This window comes from Notamacropus eugenii, chromosome 1 (genome assembly GCF_028372415.1).
Source record: "Notamacropus eugenii isolate mMacEug1 chromosome 1, mMacEug1.pri_v2, whole genome shotgun sequence".
NCBI classification, from domain to species: domain Eukaryota; kingdom Metazoa; phylum Chordata; class Mammalia; order Diprotodontia; family Macropodidae; genus Notamacropus; species Notamacropus eugenii.
The window spans coordinates 634,036,570-634,057,798 of NC_092872.1; the positions used below are offsets into that span (position 1 = coordinate 634,036,570).

Genomic DNA, 21,229 nt, shown 5'->3' on the forward strand with positions numbered 1-21,229 from the left:
CAGAAAGGTTATGCTTTTACTGGCATATTCTAATAATTAATAACTTCTTAACAGGTCTGTGATACCCGTGAGGTCTAACTTCCCTTTCTGAAAGTTCTCTAACCAAAGTACTTTACCCTTAAGTCTTCAGAGACCTGGGCTAAGAATGAAGCATAACTGGCCTGGCAGTGAATCAGTTTGGCTTAGAAGTGAAATCAATTATCAGTTTATCAGTTGAGCTAGGCAAACAGAGACTTTGCAGTGGCCACACCTTCTATTTGATTAATACCTTGGCAATTTATGATGGTCTCATTTGTTTCTCACAGGAACCCTGTGAGGTAGAGAGTTTTATCATCAAGGTTCAAGTTCAAGGGTCTGCCATTTATTAACTGAAGGACCATGGGCAGTATTTACTTTCATATTTGCTTTCTCAGTTGTCTCACCAGTCAAATGGAAATAGTGATATACTACTGACCTTACAGGGTGGTCGTGAAGATGCTATCATCCCAACTCCTTGCCCCCATATCCAATCTATAGATTTTACTTTCAGAATCTCCCCGTTCTCTCCTCTGACCCCGCCACCACTCTGGCCTAGATCCTCATCACATTAGCCTTGGACTATTAGAATAGCCTTGGTTGGTTGGTTTCCCTGGCACTCATCTGAACCCATGCCAGTCCATCCTCTGTTTATCCACCAGAGTGATCTTCCTAAACTGGTCTGACCATGTCATTCTACCATTTGATAATATCCTGTAGCTCCCTATCTCTTCTAGGATTAAATATAAAATCTTACATTTGGCATTCATAACTTGACTCTACTTACCTTTCCAGTCTTCTGACACTTCACATCCCCCTATGTACTGTCATCTAGTGACACTGACCTCCGTATTGTTCCTCACACAAGAACTCAGTCTCCCGACTCCAGGGATTCTCACTGGCTGGTCCCCCATGCCTGGAGTGTGCTCTCTCCTCATCTCTGACTTCTGACTTCTTGGCTTCTTTCAAGTTCCAGCTAAAATTCCCGTTTCTACAGGAGTCTTTCCCAATACCCCTTAATTCTGGTGCCTTCCCTTCATTGATTGTCTCAATTACTCCAGTGGCTAGCTTATTCATGCATAGTTGTTTTTACATTGTCTCCCCAATTAGACTGTGAACTCTTTGAGAGCACGGAATATCTTTTTTCTTTCTTTGTATCCCCCTCCCTTAGCACAGTGCCTGACACACAGTAAGTACTTTAAAAATAATTATCGACACACTCACTTAAAGTCCCATATTAATGTGAGTTATTATGATCTGTGACATAGACGAAGCTATGACTCAAGTCAAGGCAGCTTGGTGAAGCAGTGGCTGGCCCTGGAGTCAGGAAGATGAGTTCAAATCTGGTCTCAGACACTTGCTAGTTATGTGACCCTGGGCAAGTCATTAACCCTGTTTTCCTCAGTTTCCTATTCTGTCCAATGAGCTAGAGAAGGAAATGGCAAACCACTCTAGTATCCTTGCCAAGTAATCTCCCAAAAAAAGGGGTCACAAAGACTGGACTAAACTGACTGAACAACAAAAACATGTACCTGACACTGTGCTGAACTCCGGGAATACATATATAAGCTGAAAGAAAATCTGTCTCTGCCCTCAAGAAGCTTATATTCTAATGAGGGGAGACAAAAGATAAAAAGGAATCTGGAAAGGGAAGGTGGAGGAGTGGGTGGAGGGAGGAGTCGAGGGTATGAGGGTACCATGTGGGCAGCACATTGTATAGAAAGTCTGGGAGGAGAACCCAGAGCAGCGTGGAGGAGAAAGTTAAGTAACTTGACTAAGGTCATTCAGGTAGTAAGAGAGGGGCAGGATTGTGACTCCAAACTCAGCATTCAAAGGGGCATCCCAAATGAATATGTCTGGGTTATGTGGTCTACACAATTTGCTTGATTTGAGAAGAAATCAATGCTTAGAAAGGACTGACGAGTTCACGTCACCAAAATGATAGTGATACATACTGTTCAATGTTTTACTTTTATGAGGTTGAAATAGTCATTATTCTCAAAAACATTAAAAAAAAATCTCTTCCTATTCTTGATACTTCTGAACATTGAATATCTTTCTCTAGTTTCCTGTAATGCAAAGAGCCCAGATGTTAAAGTGAGAAGGCAGGTTCAAATACTAGCTTTGCCACTCTCTTGCTTTATGGTCTTGTGCTAAGTCACTTCTCCATGAATTTCAGTTTAAAATGGAGGGATTGGTCTAGACTCAAAGGGGTAGGGCACCTGTGGCATCGAGGCTATATGTGGCCCTCTTTGTCTTCAAGTGAGGCCCTTTGATTGAATCCAGACTTCACAGAACAAATCCCCTTAATAAAAGGATTTGTTCTGTAAAACTTGGACTCGGTCAAAAGGTCTCACCCAAGGCCTAGAAGGCCACTTGTGATTCCCCACTCCTGGACTAGAGCACCTCTGAGGTTCTTCCAGGCCTGATACTGATAATCTATGGTTCTACTATGGCACAATCTTTGTTTAGTTACTAGCCTTGTAAAATAGCCTATTGTATCCTATCTGTGGCTAAAGAAACAGGACTTTGAAATGAAGCGGTGGGCAGAGGTGGTTGTCATACTTCCTTGTGGAGTCAGAAGGTACCTGTCTCCCTTGTCAATAAATGTAATCTATGAGTTATCTTTGCTGAATGATTTTTCCCTTATCACAGTCATTTCCTGTTTGATTTATTACAGAGAAACATCTGCTTGGAAAGATTCAACAGTGATCCTTCTCTAGAGTCACTGGCCATGGTAAGTCTGAGGTAACCCCAGCTGCTGCCCAGTTCTTGGCAAATCCAGGAAGTGCTATCACCTGAGAGGAGTTAGTCTAAAACACTTGTTTGTTCTCCCAGGGTCAATATACCAGGGAGGGTACTAGGATAGGGAGTTATCAAGAGATAAATAATCTCTTGGTTTTTTTTTTCTGTCCCTCATAAAGATCCCTTTGACTCTGTAGTCTAATTATCAGGGCCGCAGATCAGTGCCTTGGGGTTCTGAAAAGTTCATTTCTCAGAGTAGCAGTAGGCACAGCATGCCCCAGAGTGGGCAGCCTAGCCTCATTCTTCACCTCCACACTTATCTTTTGAATGTACCTTGTAGAATACCCAATTATCTTGATCAGAACAGTTGCCTATTATCTACTGAATAAAATCCAAAATTCTTTATTTACTGAAGACCTCAATTAGAAACCTGCCTCTGATGTTATCAGCTCTTGGTCTTGGGATAAATCACTTAATTCCTAAGTCTTCTACCTCATCTGTAAAATAGGATTGAGGATATCTATATTACCTTCTACCCAGGGCTGAGGGACTAATTTGCCCCCCAACGTATATAAAAAATTCAGTAAACTTTAAAGCTCTTTGAAAACATGGTATAGAGCCTTAGCTGGCTCTAGAGAGGACTGCCCATCAAATCCCAATTCTGATGCTGGTTTGACCCCGGGCAAATTGTTTAAACTTCCCTGAGAATCAGTTTCCTGCTATGTAAAATGAAGGAGTTTTTTGGTCTAGGTCTAGCCTCTGCTTACCTTTCTATCTGTACTTCACCTTATTCTACTTTACCCACTGTGTGCTCATGGCATACTGGCCTAACTACTTGCCACATAGTCATTCATTTAAATGCCTTTGCTCAAACTATGAAATTCTTTTCCCTAATCTCTATTTGTTGAAATCCTTTTTGTCCTTGGAAGTTTAGGCTTAAATTCTGTCTTTTCTATTAATTGAACTTTCCTTAATTCTCCTCAGCCTCCAGCAGGTTATCTTCTTTATATGACCTTTAATTGTACCCTAGCAGTGCCTCTTTAGGCACTTACAACCTTCTGCTTTTCATTATTTTTTCATTATTATTATTTATATCTTATCTCCCTTTGAACTATAGCCTCTTTGAGGGCTGAAACCTCTGAAGAATCTAAACCTTTTTGCCTTCCCTGTTTAGTTCCCAGACCTGCTGTCAGACTAGAGTAATCCCTAGTAACAACAGATGATCTGGAATTGAATTCTGGCTCTGCTGCTTTACCACCTGTGTGAGCTTGGGCATATTCCTTATTTCTCTGGGCCTCAGTGTGTTCACCTATAAAATGTGGAGGTCACACTTGATAATCTTGATGAGCCCTACTAGTTTTAAGTGATAGGAATTTTGTGATTTGAGGTGCCTCATTCTGTGTTTTAGGAGTTAAGAATCCTTTATCCATATGGCACCTTCGTGGGTTCCACATAGCTTCCAGAATTCCATTTCCTCTTACCATTTCCCAACTGTCTTGAGTTGAAGCTGAACCATATATTAATGAAGGAAACAGAATGGCACAGGGGAAAGAGTGATAAGCCTGTAGGGATAGGACCTAAGTTTGAATCCCATCTCTTCCTTCTTACCTGTGTTACCTTGGCCAAGTCTTGTACTCTCTTTGACTGTCCTTTTTCTTATTTGTCCAATGAGGGAGTTGGACTTCAAAGGCTCCTCCAGCACTAGAATGTATGAATTGAAATCTCAGAAAGAATGCTTATATTTAAAGGTATATATAAATATGTATATTGTCTTAGGAAGATCACCTGGCAGGATAAGATACCAGACACTAAAGTCCTTCCTTGAACTACCAAGCATTCAAACTCTTCTGCAGAGAGGACAAGTCTGATGGACTGGCCACATTGTTCTAATGCCAAACCAAAAAGATTATTTTATGGAGAAGAGCTCACATGGTGGTCAGAAGTGATACAAGGACTCTTAAGTCTCTCTTAAGAACTTCGAAATTAATTGTGTGACATGGGAGACACTGGCACAGGACCACCTAGCATGGTGTGCCTTCATCAGAGAAGGTGCCATGCTCTATAAGCAAAGCAGAATTGTAGTAGCTCAAAAGAAATGTGAGGTGCAAATTTAGAGAATCTACTCCAAGTGTTCACATAGACTGTCTGTGCCTGACCTGTAGTAGAGCATTCCGAGGTTGTATTGGTCTGATCAGTCAGTCGGACACACTGTAACTTGATTCTAACATAGTGATGTCATTTTGGTCCTCTTTGAGAATGAAGGACAAATAAGGACAAATTCGTTGGCCCTAATCCCTCTGGAACAAAAAGTAATAATGTAATTGTAGCTAGCGTGGAAAGGAATGTTCTTTGTTTGGGCTGTCACTCTGGTTAATGAGGCAAATTCAGGACAAAGAGAATTAAAAGACATTTTATTACAAGTATATCAATTTGATGGGTTGATCACTGGAGATCAGCAGAGGACACAAGGTAGGAACAGCTTTTATTGGCAGTGAGATAAAGACAATTCAGATAAGTTCATATCAGCAAAAGAGGTTGGGTCTTTGCATCTCAATTCCTCCCCAAGGTAGCAAGTATGTGACAATTTAAAGGTACATTCTATAGGTGGGGAGGTAACTTGACTATGGGACAGCTATCTGGGGACTGGGTGACACCTCCCCCCAGCACTGATCCACAAGCAAATCTGAGAACATTGGATCACTGAGTCAGCATAACTTTCAGTACTAGCATTTATATAGCAATTTAAGGTTTGCAGAACACTTTCCAAATATTATCTCATTTGATCCTCACAACAACCCAGAAGGTAAGTGTTATTTTTGCTTCCATTTTACAGATGAGGACACTGAGGCAGACAGAGGCCAACGTGGCCAGGGTTACGTAGCTAGTAATTGTCTGAGGCTGAACTCTTCCTGACTTAAAGTCTACTGCTCTCTCCACCCTGCCACCTCTCTGCTTCCCAAGAGCCATGATCTTACTTTGCATTTTAGATGTATTCATCTACAGTGTCCAAAGGAAGTTCCAGGTAGCCTCCTAGAATTTTGGATCAGAGTTGGCTGGGACTGTCACTCTTGTTGTCCTCTCCTCCCTTCCCCAGTTATCAGGTTAGCAATTCAACAAACATCAAACACTTCCTCTGAGCCAGGTAGGGCACTAGACAAGAAAGAGTTAGCAAGAAAAATGTGAAATTGTCTCTGTCTTCATGGAGCTTTCATTCTCTCGGGAGAAATAAAAAGTAAAATTTGAGAAGAGAGCCTGGGGAATCAGAAAAAGCTTTCAATAGGAAGTGACTCCTGAACTGACCCTTGAAGAAAGGTAGGAATTCTGAGAGGCTGGGTTGAGAAGTGACTTCTTTCCAGGTAGAGTTGCCCATTTCAGGAAACAATTGGAATCTCATTGCTCCAGCCTATTGACCTTCATGTTTTTCTCCCCTCACAGGTTTTTATTTTTAAGACCAGATAGATTGACTCCTAGTTCACCCTGTACAAGGTCTAGCCCTGTCTTCTCCCCAGACTCCAAAGAGCAAGGGAGTGCTTCAGTCTGGCATTAATCTTTCTAAATGTCCATTTTGGAAAGCTACCTGAGTTTGTGAACCCTAATTCAGTCTCAGATTAGAAAGAAGTCTTTGATGTCAGATTTTAAAGCAATCTCTACCTTGTAAGTAACCAACTCTGGTCCCCCAGCCAAAGGAATGAAAGGGAAAGGGGCCCTGCTAATCATGGAAATAAAGGTTTGTTGTTGTTTTGTAAATGGTATTTTATTTTTTCCAATTACATGTAAAGATAGTTTTCAACATTCATTTTTTAGTAGATTTTGAGTTCCAGAGTTTTCTCCTTCTCTCCCCTTCCCAAGATGGTAAGCAATCAAATATAGGTTATACATGTGCAATCAGGTTAAACATGTTTTCATATTAGTCATCATAACAAAAAGAACCACAAGACAGAAAAAACAAAGTGAGAATAATATGCTTGGATCTGCCTTCAGAATCCATAGTTCTTTCTCTGGATGTGGAGAGCATTTTCCATCATGAGTCTTTTGGAGTTGTCTTGGATCATTGCATTGCTGAGAAGAGCTAAGACAATCATAGATGATCATCATACATTGTTACTATTATTGTGTCCAATGTTCTCCTGGTTCTGCTCCTTTCACTCAGTAACAGTTCATATAAGTCTTTCCAGGTTTTTCTGAAGTCCATCTGTTCATCATTTCTTATAACACAATAGTATTCCATTACATTCACATACCACAGTTTGTTCAGCCATTCCCCAATTGATGGGCATCCCCTCATTTCCATTCTTTGCCACCACAAAAAGAGCTGCCATAAATATTTTTGTACATGTAGGTCCGTTCCCCTTTATTATGATCTCTTTGGGATATAGCCCTAGTAGTGGTATTGCTGGATCAAAAGATGTGCATAGTTTCCTTGCCCTTTGGGCATAATTTCAAATTGTTTTCTAGAACAGTTGGATCAGTTCACAACTACCAGGAAGTAAAGTTTTTAAAGATAGTTTTTCCTTCACCTCAAAAATCATTAAGCTATCTTGAAGAGTATAAAGAGGACACCTCCCCTTCACAGAATTATGTCTTAGTTTTTCTTTATTAATGTGCCTCAGGTAAATAAATACTCATTGAATTGTGGTACTGTTCTCCAATTCAAATTGACCACATAGTCTATCCATTCTCCTCTTCCATTTCCATTATATTGTAGCATTGTGATATAATTTCAAAGATTATAATTGATTTTATATCAATGACATCTTATGATGTCCATTTCCTTGTTTCTTTGTTTTTGAGGCAGTTGGGATCAAGTGACTTGCCCAGGGTCACACAGCTAGTAAGAGTCTGAGATCAGATATGAACTCAGGTTCTCCTGACTTCATGTCTGGTGCTTTATCCACATTTTGTTGTGGTAATAATAATAATAACAATTACTCATTACACAACTTTTGAAGGTTTACATTGTGGTCATTATCTCATTTAATCTTTACAGCAGAAATAGGTGCTATTACTTTCTTCCCATTTTATAGATGGAGGAAAGTGAGGCTCAGGTTAAGTGACTTGTCCAAAGTCACGTAGCTAGTAAATGTCTGAGGTGCAATTTGACTCTATCTTTCCTGACTCCAAGCGCAGAACTCTTAAGCCTTACCCTTATCAGCAAGTGAAATGTAGTTTCTTAAATTGCAGGAAAGGATGGATTATTTGGGGAATTATTCCTACACATGGTTAATCCTATTCCCTACATGAGAATTCTTAGGAACTTCAGTCAGGACAGATGCATTTACTGATTATATTAGTTTACTTTGGGAGCTGATATTACTTTACCCACTAGGTGTAAAAAACCACTGTTGTTCCGACGTTGTTCTCTATAAGTCACTTGACTTTCTGTGTATTTAGGCAGGAAAAGGAGGTTCTGTGAAGGCTGCCTTAGGATTTAATGCAGCTGAAGATGCCCAGAAACTGAGGAAGGCCATGAAAGGATTGGGTAAGTAGATGGCCTACCTAATTTATGGCATAGTAAAAATTTATATAAATTTATGTTTTGCAAGCAACCTAAATCTTATGGTAACTTAATGTTTTTAAAATAGAAGCTGTGTCTCCTTTGGCCATCCAGGTGAGCCTTAAGATGGACCAGCATATAAAAATTTTGACTTTGCAAAACCAATAGGGTCAGGAGTAATTGTTTTAGGAAAAGATTCTTTTCAAAAGGACAACCACTACTAGTCCCCCCTCCCCCCAAATTTTTAAAAATTGTTTTAGGATTTCTTTGGTGGACTGGAGGATACTGGGGCTGTTATTTCATGCTTGAAGGGAGCTTTTGGGCAGGAATGTCCCCTCCCAACACAGATCACAAAACCTACTCTACAAAATACATCTTAACCTTGAGTCCTCAGAGCTCCTTGGCAGATCAGTGGATAGATTTCAGGGGTCTCTGTACTTTGGGGAAAAGAATACATCTTTGTTTTCATAAATCTATAACTAAAATTTAACACTTCTTTTGATTATGAATTTTAAAACCAATATTCCAAGAAGAGGTTCATAGACTTTACAAGCCTGCCAAATGGGTCCAGGATACAAAAAACCCTTAAGAAACTGTGTCTTAGAAGGATTCTTGGAGGCAGTGAGATGTTGTCACTTGGCTCACATCATATAGCCAATAAGTATCAGATTTGAACCCTGGTCTTTTTTCTCCTAAGGTCAGCTTTGTATCCTCTACTGTAGTTACAGAAAATTTCTGTTACAGCTTTTCATACACGTATATGTTGTGTAGGATGTAATTTCTATGTTGTCATCATTTTGGTAATAGACCTACAGTACTAATGATGTCATTATGGGGTTAATCAGAATTTTGTATGAAACATTATGTAAAAATAGGCAGTTAGTTGCAAAGTCAGTATAGATACATGTAGAGAACCAGTGTGGGATGGATAGCTGTCATAGTATTAGATTGTGAGTCAGTGAAGGTAGAAAATGGCACATAGTTCTGTTGGGAGCCTTGGAGAGACAGATACATCATATGCAAGGTATGTGGAGTTGGTGGGATGATGATGATGATGATGATGATGATGATGATGATGATGATGATAGCGATGATAGCATTTATATCACACTTAAAAATGTGCAAAGCTTTCCAAGTAGTGTCTCATTTTATCCTCACAATAACCCTAGTAGGTTGATGCTATTATCAACCCAATTTTACAAATGAGGAAACTGAGGCTTAGAGGGATTAAGTGATTTGCTCATTCTGAGGTATAATTTAAACTCGGGTCCTCTGACTTCAACCCTACCACTCTATTCACTGTGCCACCTCACTGCCTCATTGTCCAGCAGAGAAAGAGGTGGGCCCAATGAGGGCATAGGTCCCTGTACTTGAGGGAGCCTCTAAAGATTCTCTATGATCTTCTTAGAGTAAGTTTTAACCAGATGAGACTTGAGAGGAAGTGTAGTATGGTGGAAAGAGCTCTCTCTGGGCCTAGATTTGGAAGACCAAGTTTCAAATGTTACCTGTCACTTATGTATCCTGTGTGACTTTGAGTAAGTCGCTTCTCTTCTGAGACTTAGTTCTCTCCTATACAATAAAGGAAATGGATTAAGTGATATCTAACCTCCTTTTCATATCTAAATCCTATAATGTTGTTGTTGAGTTGTTTTTCAGTCATGTCTGATTCTTTGTGACACCATTTGGGGTTTTCTTGGCAAAGATACTAGAGTGGTTTGCCATTTTCTCCAGCTCATTTTACAGATGAGGAAATTGAGGCAAACAGGTTTAATGATTTGCCCAGGGTCTCATAGCTAACCAAGTGTCTGAGGTCAGATTTGAACTCAGAAAGATGAGTCTTTCTGACTCCAGATCTGGCACTCTATCCAGCGCACCACCTAGCTGCCCTCAAATCCTATAACACTGTAAGACAAAGTGCTATTTAAATGTTATTATTATTAATTATGAAAAATGAGCAAATCCTTGTTTCCGAATAGAGCATTCTTTTTAATCTATATCTACACCACTTTTTCTCCTTTTTCCTTTCACTTAAATGAAATAAAATATTTGCTGCAGTCAGCAATGGATCTGAATCAGCAGATACATCTAAATTTCCAAATGCAGCACAAATGCCAGGCTTCAGAAGTTGGCTGACAGGCCAGGCATATCATAGCCATAGAGAGAAAGAACTGGGAGCTGTGCCAGGCAGGTGGGTGATACTTTTCATGAAAGCAGATGCAAATGCATATTTAAACAAAATATATACAAAATTCACAGAGCCCCAAGAGTTGGAAGGACATCCAGAGGAAAGAAAATTGAATTTGCATTGGTCAGAAGACCTGTATTTGTCATAGCTATCTTGTATGACCCTGAGCCAAACGTTAAATGCTATGGACATCACTTTTCTCATTTCTAAGATGAGCAGGGTTGGACTAGATCATAAATATAGAGCTAGAGGGGACCCCAGAGGCCATGTGGGCCAACCCCACAATTTTACATAGGAAGGTTCCCTTTCAGTTCTAAATCTATGATCCCTCATTCTGAACCAACATTCCAAGATGTGGTTGGTCATCCAGCCTTTCCTTGAAGACATCCAACGAAGGGGAGCCTACTACCTCATGAAGCAACCAGTTCTACTTCAACATGCTCTAACTGTTGGGAGATTTTTACTGAAATCAAGACTAAATGTGGCTTTTTGCTATTTCCACACAGTGCTCCAGGTTCTGTTATCTGGGGCCAAACAGAGCCCATCGGATCTTGTTTCTGACAGATGACTCTCCACTCTTTGGATTTTAGCCTTGGTAGAGACAGTTTGAATTTAGGAAAACTGCTTTCAGAGGCATGCTGCAGCACCAGTGCAATTCACAGCACTATGGCGTAATTCTAAATCACGCAATACAATGGATTCTCTACATGGAAGACAGAACCAAAACATTTATTCAGACACCAGACAGCCAAATCCATCATAGTAACAAAGATATCTATACACAATAACAATGCAGAGGTCAACACCAGCCCCAAGCTTTCATTTTTAGGCTTTCCATAAACCAGCTCCCTTAAGTCACAAACAAGCTCCCCCACTCACACTAGCCAGCCGCCTCCTTTATCTCTCCCTCAGTTCTGACTGCTCTGACCAACTTCCTCTCAGCTCTGCTCCAGTTCCGCCTCTTCCTGTTCCATCCAGTCAGCAAGCTTCTCTCAGCACAGGCTTTATGTGACTCAGGCTTCTATGTGACTCAAGCAGGTCACATGGGCCTATTAATGAATGGGAAAGATCTACCCATTTAAATTACCATTACACATGCTTACACTATCATTTTCCTTTTTAAAAGAAATATGAACTTAACTCATCCCCTTGTGGCATGGAGGTGATTAGGGGCTCTTGAAGTCTGTGCATGTAGAAAGTAAGTTTCTCCCAGGTTCATAGGTCCATAGGTTTTTAGGCATCTGCCATCCACAGGGTAGCCTAGCTAAATTTGTATAGAATTCTTCATCATAGGGCAAACCATTGAGTGAAGAATAGGTTTGGGGGCCTGGCAATTCATGAAGACATTTTCTAAGGGGCTGCAATCTGTATCACTGAAGGGAATGCACACACACTAGATGCTTGAAGTGTTAAGATAGGAGTTTACCAGAACATTTTAAAACGACCAGCATGAAAATATATTTGGGACTATTTAAAAAACAATATGCCCAGGGTTACATGGCTAGTTTATTTCTTTTTTGAGGGAAGAATATTTATTTAATACACATTTATTAAATGCCTACTATGTGCCAGGCATTGTGCTTATTGCTTTACAGATATCTCATTTGAGCCTCACAATAACCCCATGAGGCAGGTGCTATTATTAACCCCATTTTTCTTTTCTTTTTTTTAAATATTTTTTTTAGTTTTCAACATTCATTTCCACAAGATTTTGAGTTCCAAATTTTCTCCCCATTTCTCCCCTCCCCCCCACCCAAGACACCATGCATTCTGTTTACCCTTTCCCCCAATCTGCCTTCCCTTCCATCATAACCCTCCCTTCCCTTATCCCCATCTCCTCTATTTGCTTATAGGGCAAGATAGAGTTCTATACTCCATTACCTATATTTCATATTTCCCAGTTGCATGTAATAACAATTTTTAACATGCATTTTTAAAACTTTGAGTTCCAACTTCTCTCCCTTCCTCCCTCCCCACCCATCCCCACTGAGAAGGCAGGCAATTCAATATAGGTTATATTGTGCAGTTATACAAAAGACTTCCATAAAAGTCATGTTGTGAAAGACTAGCTATATTCTCCATCCTGTCCTACCCTCTATTTATTCTGTTCTCTTTTTTGACCTTTTCCCTCCCCAAAAGTGTTTACTTCTAATTACCACCTCCTCCCATTTTCCCTCCCTTCTATCATCTCCCCCACACCCCACTTTTCCCCTTCTCCCCTACTTTCCTGTACTGTAAGATAGATTTTCATACCAAATTGAGTGTGCATGTTATTCCCTCCTTAAACCAAATGTGATGAGAGTAAGGTTCACTTTTTCCCTCTCACCTCCCCCCTTTTACCCTCCATTGAAAAAGCTTTTTCTTGCCTCTTTATGAGAGATAATTTGACCCATTCCATTTCTCCCTTTCTCCTCCCAGTATATTCCTCTCTCATCCCTTAATTTCATTTTTTTAGATATCATCCCTTCCTATTCAACTCACCCTGTGCCCTCTGTCTATATGTATATAATTCCTCCAACTACTCAAATATTGAGAAAAGTCTCAAGTTACAAATATTATCTTTCCATGTAGAAATGTAAACAGTTCAACTTTAGTAAGTCCCTTATGATTTCTCTTTCCTGTTTACCTTTTCATGCTTCTCTTGATTTTTGTGTTTCAAAGTCAAATTTTCTATTCAGCTCTGGTCTTTTCATCAAGAATGCTTGAAGGTCCTCTATTTCATTGAATGACTATTTTTCCCCTGAAGTCTTATACTCAGTTTTGCTGGGTAGGTGATTCTTGGTTTTAATTCTAGCTCCTTTGACTTCTGGAATATCATATTCCAAGCCCTTTGATGTCTTAACGTAGAAGCTGCTAGATATTGTGTTGTCCTGATGGTATTTCCACAATACCTGAATTTTTTCTTTCTGACTGCTTGAAATATTTTTTCTCCTTGACCTGGGAACTCCGGAATTTGGCTACAATAATCCTAGGAGTTTTTCTTTTTGGATCTCTTTCAGGAGGTGATCAGTGAATTCTTTCAATATTTATTTTACCCTCTAGTTCTAGAATATCAGGGCAATTTTCCTTGATAAGTTCATGAAAGATGATGTCTAGGCTCTTTTTTTTGATCATGGCTTTGAGATAGTCCAATAATTTTAAAATTACCTCTCCTGAATCTATTTTCCAGGTCAATTGTTTTTCCAATGAGATATTTCACATCTGCTATTTTTTCATTTGTTTGGTTTTGTTTTATAATTTCTTGATTTTTCATAAAGTTATTAACTTCCATCTGCTCTGTTCTAATCTTTAAGGAATTATTTTCTTCAGTGAGCTTTTAGGTCTCCTTTTCCATCTGTCCAGCTCTGCTTTTTAGGGCATTCTTTGCCTCCTCATTGGCTTGTTGGATCTCTTTTGCCATTTGAGTTAGTCTATTTTTTTTAAGTGTTGTTTTCTTCAGCGTTTTTTTGGGTCTCCTTCAGCAAGCAGTTGACTCATTTTTCATTATTTTCTTGCATCACTCTTATTTCTCTTCCCAGTTTTTGCTCTACTTCTCTTGCTTGATTTTCAAAATTCTTTTTGAGCTCTTCCATGACCTGAGACCAATTCATATTTTTCTTGGAGGCTTCGGATGGAGGAACTTTGACTTTGTTTTCTTGTTTGCATGCTTTGGTCTTCCTTGTCACCAAAGTAAGATTCTATAGTCTGATTCTTTTTCCTGTTTTTGCTCATTTCCCCAGCCATTTACTTGATTTTTGAGCTCTTTGTCAAGGTAGTTCTCTGGTTCCAGTGGGGGTGCAGGGTGTATCATCAGCCAGTCTTCCCCACACAATCTGTGGGCCTCGAGCTCCAGAAACAGTGACTGTAGCTGCCCCTGCTTCTGCTGTGGCTGCTTAGGGTTCCTCTGCCCCCTCCTCCCTCTGCTGCCCTGGGACTGGGGCCAAATCACTCTCTTTCACTGGTCCCATAGGCTTTTTCCAGCGACCTTCCAATTTGTTCTCGGCGTTTTGGGGTCCTGAAGTCTGGAAACTACCACAAGTGTGAGAGATTCAGTTTCCCCAGTGCCTGCTCATGTCCCCTCTGTGCACTCACGGCCCATACTGGACTGTGCCCTACCTCATACATGGCACAATAGACACTTCTAGGCTGTCTTGGACTGGAGATTTGCTTCACTCAGTCATTCTGTGAGTTCTGCAGCTCCAGAATTTGTTTAGAGCCATTTTTTACAGGTATTTGGCTGGGCTTGGGGGCAGCACTCTAGAAAGTGTGTGCTGTTACTCTGCCATTCTATCCCCATTTTTCTATTGAGGAAACTGAGGCATACAGGTTAAGCGACTTGCCCAGAATCATATAGCTAATAAGTGTCCAAGGCTGTCTTTGGACTTAGATCTTTCTGACTTCAGGCTCTGTGCTCTATCTACTGCATCACCTAGATACCTTGAGACAAGCCTTGAGCCCAGGTCTCTCTGACTTTTGAGACCAACTCTCTATGCATGATGATATGCTACCTCTATCCTTGCATATTTCTTTTTATAACTCTTTATGTAACTCATTTCATATCAGTCACTGGGGATACAACAGAAAAAAAAGTAGTCCTTGATCTCAAGAATTCAAGGATTATACTCTATTGGGGTTCATTCCATTTTTCCCCAAATGCTGGATATTTAGGTTATTTCCAGCAGTCTTTGCTATTGATACATAATCTCTCACTTCCTCTACCAATCTTTAAAACTATGTAAGTTGCAGAGTTTTTATTCTGCATTTGAGAGAAGTTCAAGTGCTGGGAATATATATCCTTGAATTTTTTCTTTTTAACTACATTCTTATGGTATATTCTCATGAGTGTATTGCTAGATCAAAAGGAAGGGCTAGGTTCTTTTATGTTTAGGGTATAGTCATATTATTCTCCAAAAATATTGCACTATCCTGCAGTTTCCCTAGCAATCTATAGTATACATGTTTCCTCCTTCAAATAGTGAGTTTTGCCACTTCTAATGAGTTTTCCCAGTTTGATAAGTGTAGAGTACAGTTTCAGTGACAACGGGTGGTGTTCTTTCAATGACAATGGGTGGTGTTCTTTCAAAACAGAAAATCAAGGAAATACACAGCAAAATTACAATAGGGAAGCTTTTTTTTCCCCTTTTAAAATTTTTTTTGTCACAAGGTGATTTTGATCTGGAAAGACCAGGAGGGTGACCTACAGTAATTCTATTTGTTATTATTCAAAAAACACCCCTTCCCCATTTGCCTCACTAAATTTAATTTGATAACTTTAGTGACCTGAGAAGGAGCCAGGGTTTGGTACTTACTATATCTTCTATTTCTGCCAACAATCTGTCTCTTCTTTTTTTCCTTCAGGTACAGATGAAGATGCCATCATTGATGTACTCGCCCACCGTAGTGTGTCACAGCGCCAGGAAATAAAAATAGCTTATAAGTCAACGATTGGCAGGGTGAGTCACAGTTGAGTTTGTTAATGGGTAGACCAGAGGCTTGTCTGGACCACACCACTTAAGGTTGCTTTATTCTCAATGAACAAATGAATGAATGAATGGCCCTATTTCCCTTTGCCAGTTTAAGATGCTGGTTTTGGTGGACTGTTTCTATCAGATGATATTCATTCTCTGCAATGTCTCACCTGCTCTGAGGGCTGCTTGGTTTTAATGATCTAAGGCTGGTGCTGACTTGTGTATCCTCAGCTCTTACCATCCTTACCACATATACTGCCCCAGGGAAGTGCCCTTTCTGAGCATGGTTTCCATAGTGGCTGTATGTGGGAGATGTCTTGTTTTCCTGCTACTCTCAATTTGGATTTTTCTGGTGTTGATTTAATTGTCCAGGCTAAAATAATTTTAAAATGCTTTGCTTTTTTTTTATTATTTTATTTGTTTTCAGTGTTCTACAATCTCTTCCATATAACTTAGATTTTTTTCCCTTTCCCTCCCCCACATTCCTCCCTCCCTCCCTGAGACAGCGTACAATTTTATATAGGTTCTACACATACATTCCTATTAAATACATTTTTATCTTAGTCTTGTTGCGTAGAAGAGTTAAGATGAATGGGAGAAATCATAAAACAAGCCAAAACCTAATACAAAAGAAAATGATCTGCTACATTCTGCAATCGAATTCCATAGTTCTTTCTCTGGATGTGGAGGGCATTTTGCCTTAAGAGACCATTGGGAATTTTTTAAGTCCTTGCATTGCAATGAAGTTCTAAGTCTACCAGAAAAAATCCTCACACACTATGGTTGCTGTAAAGTGATTTGTTTTAAAAAGGCATTTACAAACTATTATTTAGGGACATTGTTCTGACTCATACTTAGTCTAAATTACATTGTAGTGTCCCTATCTTTAGTGACACCCAGAGTATTAACCATTGTTCCCAGCCTTTCAAATCCTCTCTATATCTTCTTTCAGACTTCTCTGAGTCCATGTTTCAGATTCAATTCAGAATTGCATCCAGATTTTTTTATTTTGTTTTGTTTTGTTTTTTGGTCAGTTGGTTGTATCCCAATTTTTGTGACACAGGTGGCAAATTGTACAGGCAGGATTTCACCCTAAGCCCTCTAATTCCAAATCTGGTGTTTTTCTGACTTTATCATACTTGATCTCTCTGTGCCTCAGTTTCCTTGTAGGTAGAATGATCAGATCAGAGTAGGTGAGCTCTAAGGTTTTTTTCTAGCTCTAAATCCTTTAATCTACCTAGAATGTGCAGAATCTGTTTTTTTCTTAACTTACAAATTTTTACCATATTTTGAATAGGTCCTAAGCATTCAAAGGTTATTTACTCAATGTTATGTCACTCTTCCCTTTTTAGCATATGTCTCCTATTCCATAAATATATTTATAGTCTGAGTGATCTTGAATAAAGGATAAGGTATGAGGCAAGGATCTAAATTGATTTTCTACCAGGATTATCTTTGCCAGGTTTTAAAAGCATGACCATATTTGCTTTATTAAAAATGTCAACTTTTTAACAAAGCCTTTGATTTCTTTCTGTATTTAGAAAACACATCTGTATTAGTTTAGATATGTATTTTTGAAAATTTGGAAAAACTTACCTGTTATCCCATCTGTATTAAATGCATCGATTCACGTTTTTTTAACAGAATAATTCGCTGATAGCTTACTTTTTGTCTTCCTCAGAGCTTCATTTGTCTTAATCATCTCCTTTTGTTTCAATTTTGGCAACTTTTAAAAACCGTAATTTCTGTAAACTATCATCCCTTTCTTTATTAGGCTATGAATTTGACTTAGATTCCCTGATTGTCATTTCTGGGTCATTTTTGTCTGTGTGTGATTTCTCTTTTTTCATTTGTAATTTGGTGATTTGTATTTTCCTTTCTCTTTTTTTGAAATTTGTTCATAATAATTTGTCAGTTTTGTTGTATTTTAAAACAACTAGCTCTTGGTTTTCTTGATTAATGTAATTGTTTTTGCATTTTCCATTATTTCTCCTTTTCTGTCTTCCTTTGTATTATGCCTTTGTTCCTTCTCTGATGCTTTTAGCTACAGATAATTCAATTAGGCTTTCTTTTTCCTTGTTATTAGGTACATTCAACACTATAAATTTGCCTATAAGAATTGTTTTGCCTATATTCCATAGATTCTGTTATGTGATTAGAACTATCTTTTAAAAAAACATTTTGTTTTAATCAGCCAGCATCTACCTTCTGACCCTCCCACCCTATCTCTTCCCCCATTGAGAACAGGAGAAAAACAAAACAAGTCAATCAAAATAAGTTTCTACATTAGCAATGTCCAAAAAATAAATTTGTCTCATTTTGCATCTTGAATCCTTTACCTTTCCATCAGGAGGTGGGTGACATGTTTCATCAAGATTCCTCTGGAATCCTGGTTGGTCATTATTTTGATAAGAGTTCAGCACCATCATATTTATATACTATAATTTGCTTAGCCATTCGTTGCTTTGTTGGCCCTCCCTCAGATTACTATCATTTGCTACCTCAAAGAGAGGTCTAGATATTCTTATATGTTATTAGAGTTTGTTTTACTTAGGATTTATCCCTGTCTCCTCAAATTCCTCACTTTCTAATTCCCCCTTTCCTTTCTATTTTCCTATTAAATGAAATGGATTTTTGTATCCAACCGTTTACTCTTTCATCGTTATTTCTTAATAAGAACAGTAGCTAGTATTAATAATACTAGCATTATCTTATTTAAATTAAATTATATTTAAAGGTTTAGTCCTTTGTTAAATGTCTTTAAGGTTATTAAATTTTAGAGTTTTCTCCCCATTTTCCATGTAGCCTTATCTTTTATTCATGTTATTGTTACTTAAAATTTGGTGACATTATAATCTATAAACATAGTATTGCATAATTTTGGCCTTTTTACATTTACCAGGGCCTTTTCTATGACTAGGCATATGAGCTATTGTCATGAGAGTTCTGGATGTTCTTGAAAAGAATTTGTGCTCCCTGCTTTTTCCATTCATTTCTCTCCATAGATCTGCTATTGAGAGGCAGTCTAGCTGCAGTCTGGAGGGGTTGTTGAATTAAATTTTGCCCTACTCCCTGTGCCCTGTAGGATTTGGTCGATGACTTGAAGTCAGAACTGAGTGGGAACTTCGAGAAGGTGATTTTGGGAATGATGATGCCCACTGTGATGTACGACGTGTCTGAGTTGAGGAGAGCCATGAAGGTTTGCATTCATCCCTGCAATGAGCCATATTTGTTTCCTACCTTTGGGAAGTCTATCTGACCATTTTATTCATAATGCTACTAATAAAAACCTTCAAATATACTTGAGGGGAAAGCTCAGGTGTGGCAATGGTTAATTTTCTAACTTTTGGCAGTTGAAAAATATATCAGTTTAAAAAATTATTCTTTTCTAAAAAGTTACAGACTCATAGGGTTTTAGTTAGAAGAGACCTAGAAGTTATTTAATCTAACCTCCTGCTCTTAGGGATCCTTTCATGAGGATTTTCTTCTTTTTTAAAAAACATTTCATTTGTTTTAATCAGGCACTGCAGGGATCCTCCCATGAAAGCAATGGCATCATCCTTATAATTTGGTAGTGATAGTGACAGAATCTGTTTCAGCCTTTCCATATTTGTGGAAATATTTGGGTTATTTTAGCTTTGTTCCAGTCTCATTTGAGGCTTGTCATTTTGTGATTGTAGGGCAATCCCTGAAAATGTGGAACTGGTTGAAAAGGGTTATCACTTGTTCTCAGCTGAGTACAAAGAGCATGCAAAAAGAGAATGAATCTGGTGGGTTCTAGCCCAGCAAGTGCCCTTTTATTTTTTTTTAAACCCAAATTGTCATTTCAGTAGTGTAGTTTTTGCTGGATGTGGAAGACTTTCTCTGTCAATAGAGACCAGCACCTGCTTGATAACCAACATAGTCTTAGAGGGTTACCTGGAGTCTCTGAGAAGTGAAATAAGTTTCCCAGAGTCACACAGCTAATACATGTCCAAGCTAAGAGTGGAACCCAGGTCTTCTGGATGCCAAAGCTGGCTCTTTATCTACGATGCCATATTGCTTTTATGGTAAGCTAATTTTTAATGGCCTAGTCTATGATTCAGATATATTTATCATTATTAGCATCTTTCCCCCAGCCACTATCCTCAGTGTGGCTTTCAGAACACACAGGTTCTAGTTATATAGCTGTGGCTAAATCACTTTACTTTCCTGAGCCTCAGTTTCCCCCCCAAGCAGGTTATTCTCTAAGTTCCCCTTTATCCACATAACTCTGTCATTCTAATTAAACATTATTGTGTGTCTGCCATGTATAAGGTATTGAGAATAAAAAGTGGTATGAGGTTCAGATCCTGCTCTCAAAAAGCTTATGGGGAAATTTGGAGAATGGTTAGAAGCCAAGCAAACAGGAGGGTCTTCAAGAATAGAGGGTGAGCCTTGTGTATGCCTTTGTTTTCCACAGAGCACTGGACTTAAAGTCACAAACACCTGTGTTCAAATCTCAACTCAGACTCACTTCCTAATTGTATTACCTTGGAAAAATCACTTAACCTCTTTTATCTCATTATCTTTTACCTCATTTGTAAAATGGTATAATAATAGCATTTACCTCACAGGGTTATTGTGAGAATCAAATGAGAGAAAGTATGTAAAACACTATATACATGTTGGCCATTACAGTTGACATAGTTCCTTTATAAAATGATGAAATGTTTGAGGATCAGGTGGGGTAAATGATTTCCAAGGTGCATATCTGTTCTAGATCTTTGATTTTATGTTCCATCTCTTCATCTGTAAATTGAAGAGGGTCTGACTCTATAGTCCTTAAATTTCCTCTAGTTCTAATATTATGCTCCTATGTTCTAAGATCATAGGGCCATAGATTTGTGGCTAAAAGGAACCTTAAGAATGGACCTGTAGTCCAACTCCTTCATTTTACAGATAATAAAACCGAGGCAGACAGGTTAAAAGACTTACCCAGTGTCACATAGTAAAATTCTGAGGGGAGCTTTGAACTCAAATCTCCCTGAGTTCAAGTCCTATCCATCATCCCAGTGATGTCAAACTCAAATAGAAATGGATCCTTTGGGCCACACATTGACCTAGAAAACCACAAATTAATATTATCTATGTATTTTTATTTATTTTGTTAAATATTTCCTAATTACATTTTAATCTAGTTCAGGCTCACTCAGGAACTGACTGGTGGTCATGAGTGTGATACCTTGGCATTACACCATGATATGCTCTCTTTAACTCCAACATTTTAAGATTCTGTGATTCTAAGTTTCTTCAGTAAAATGAGGGGATTGGGTTAGATGGATCTCTAGGGTCTCTTCCAGCTTAATGTTCTATGACATGATG

At 38.8% G+C, this 21,229-nt stretch overlaps 1 protein-coding gene across 4 annotated transcripts in view; it reads left to right on the top strand.

Annotated features, from left to right (window-relative positions):
* The window catches only part of ANXA4 (annexin A4), a 114,053-nt gene that overhangs the window by 74,280 nt on the left and 18,544 nt on the right, over nucleotides 1-21,229 (top strand). For all 4 annotated transcript variants that reach the window (XM_072635350.1, XM_072635353.1, XM_072635351.1 and 1 more), the window contains exons 2-5: nucleotides 2,696-2,752; nucleotides 8,152-8,239; nucleotides 15,777-15,871; nucleotides 18,972-19,085. In XM_072635350.1, the coding sequence (XP_072491451.1) occupies nucleotides 2,696-2,752; nucleotides 8,152-8,239; nucleotides 15,777-15,871; nucleotides 18,972-19,085 (354 nt within the window). The remainder of the gene's footprint in view (nucleotides 1-2,695; nucleotides 2,753-8,151; nucleotides 8,240-15,776; nucleotides 15,872-18,971; nucleotides 19,086-21,229) is intronic.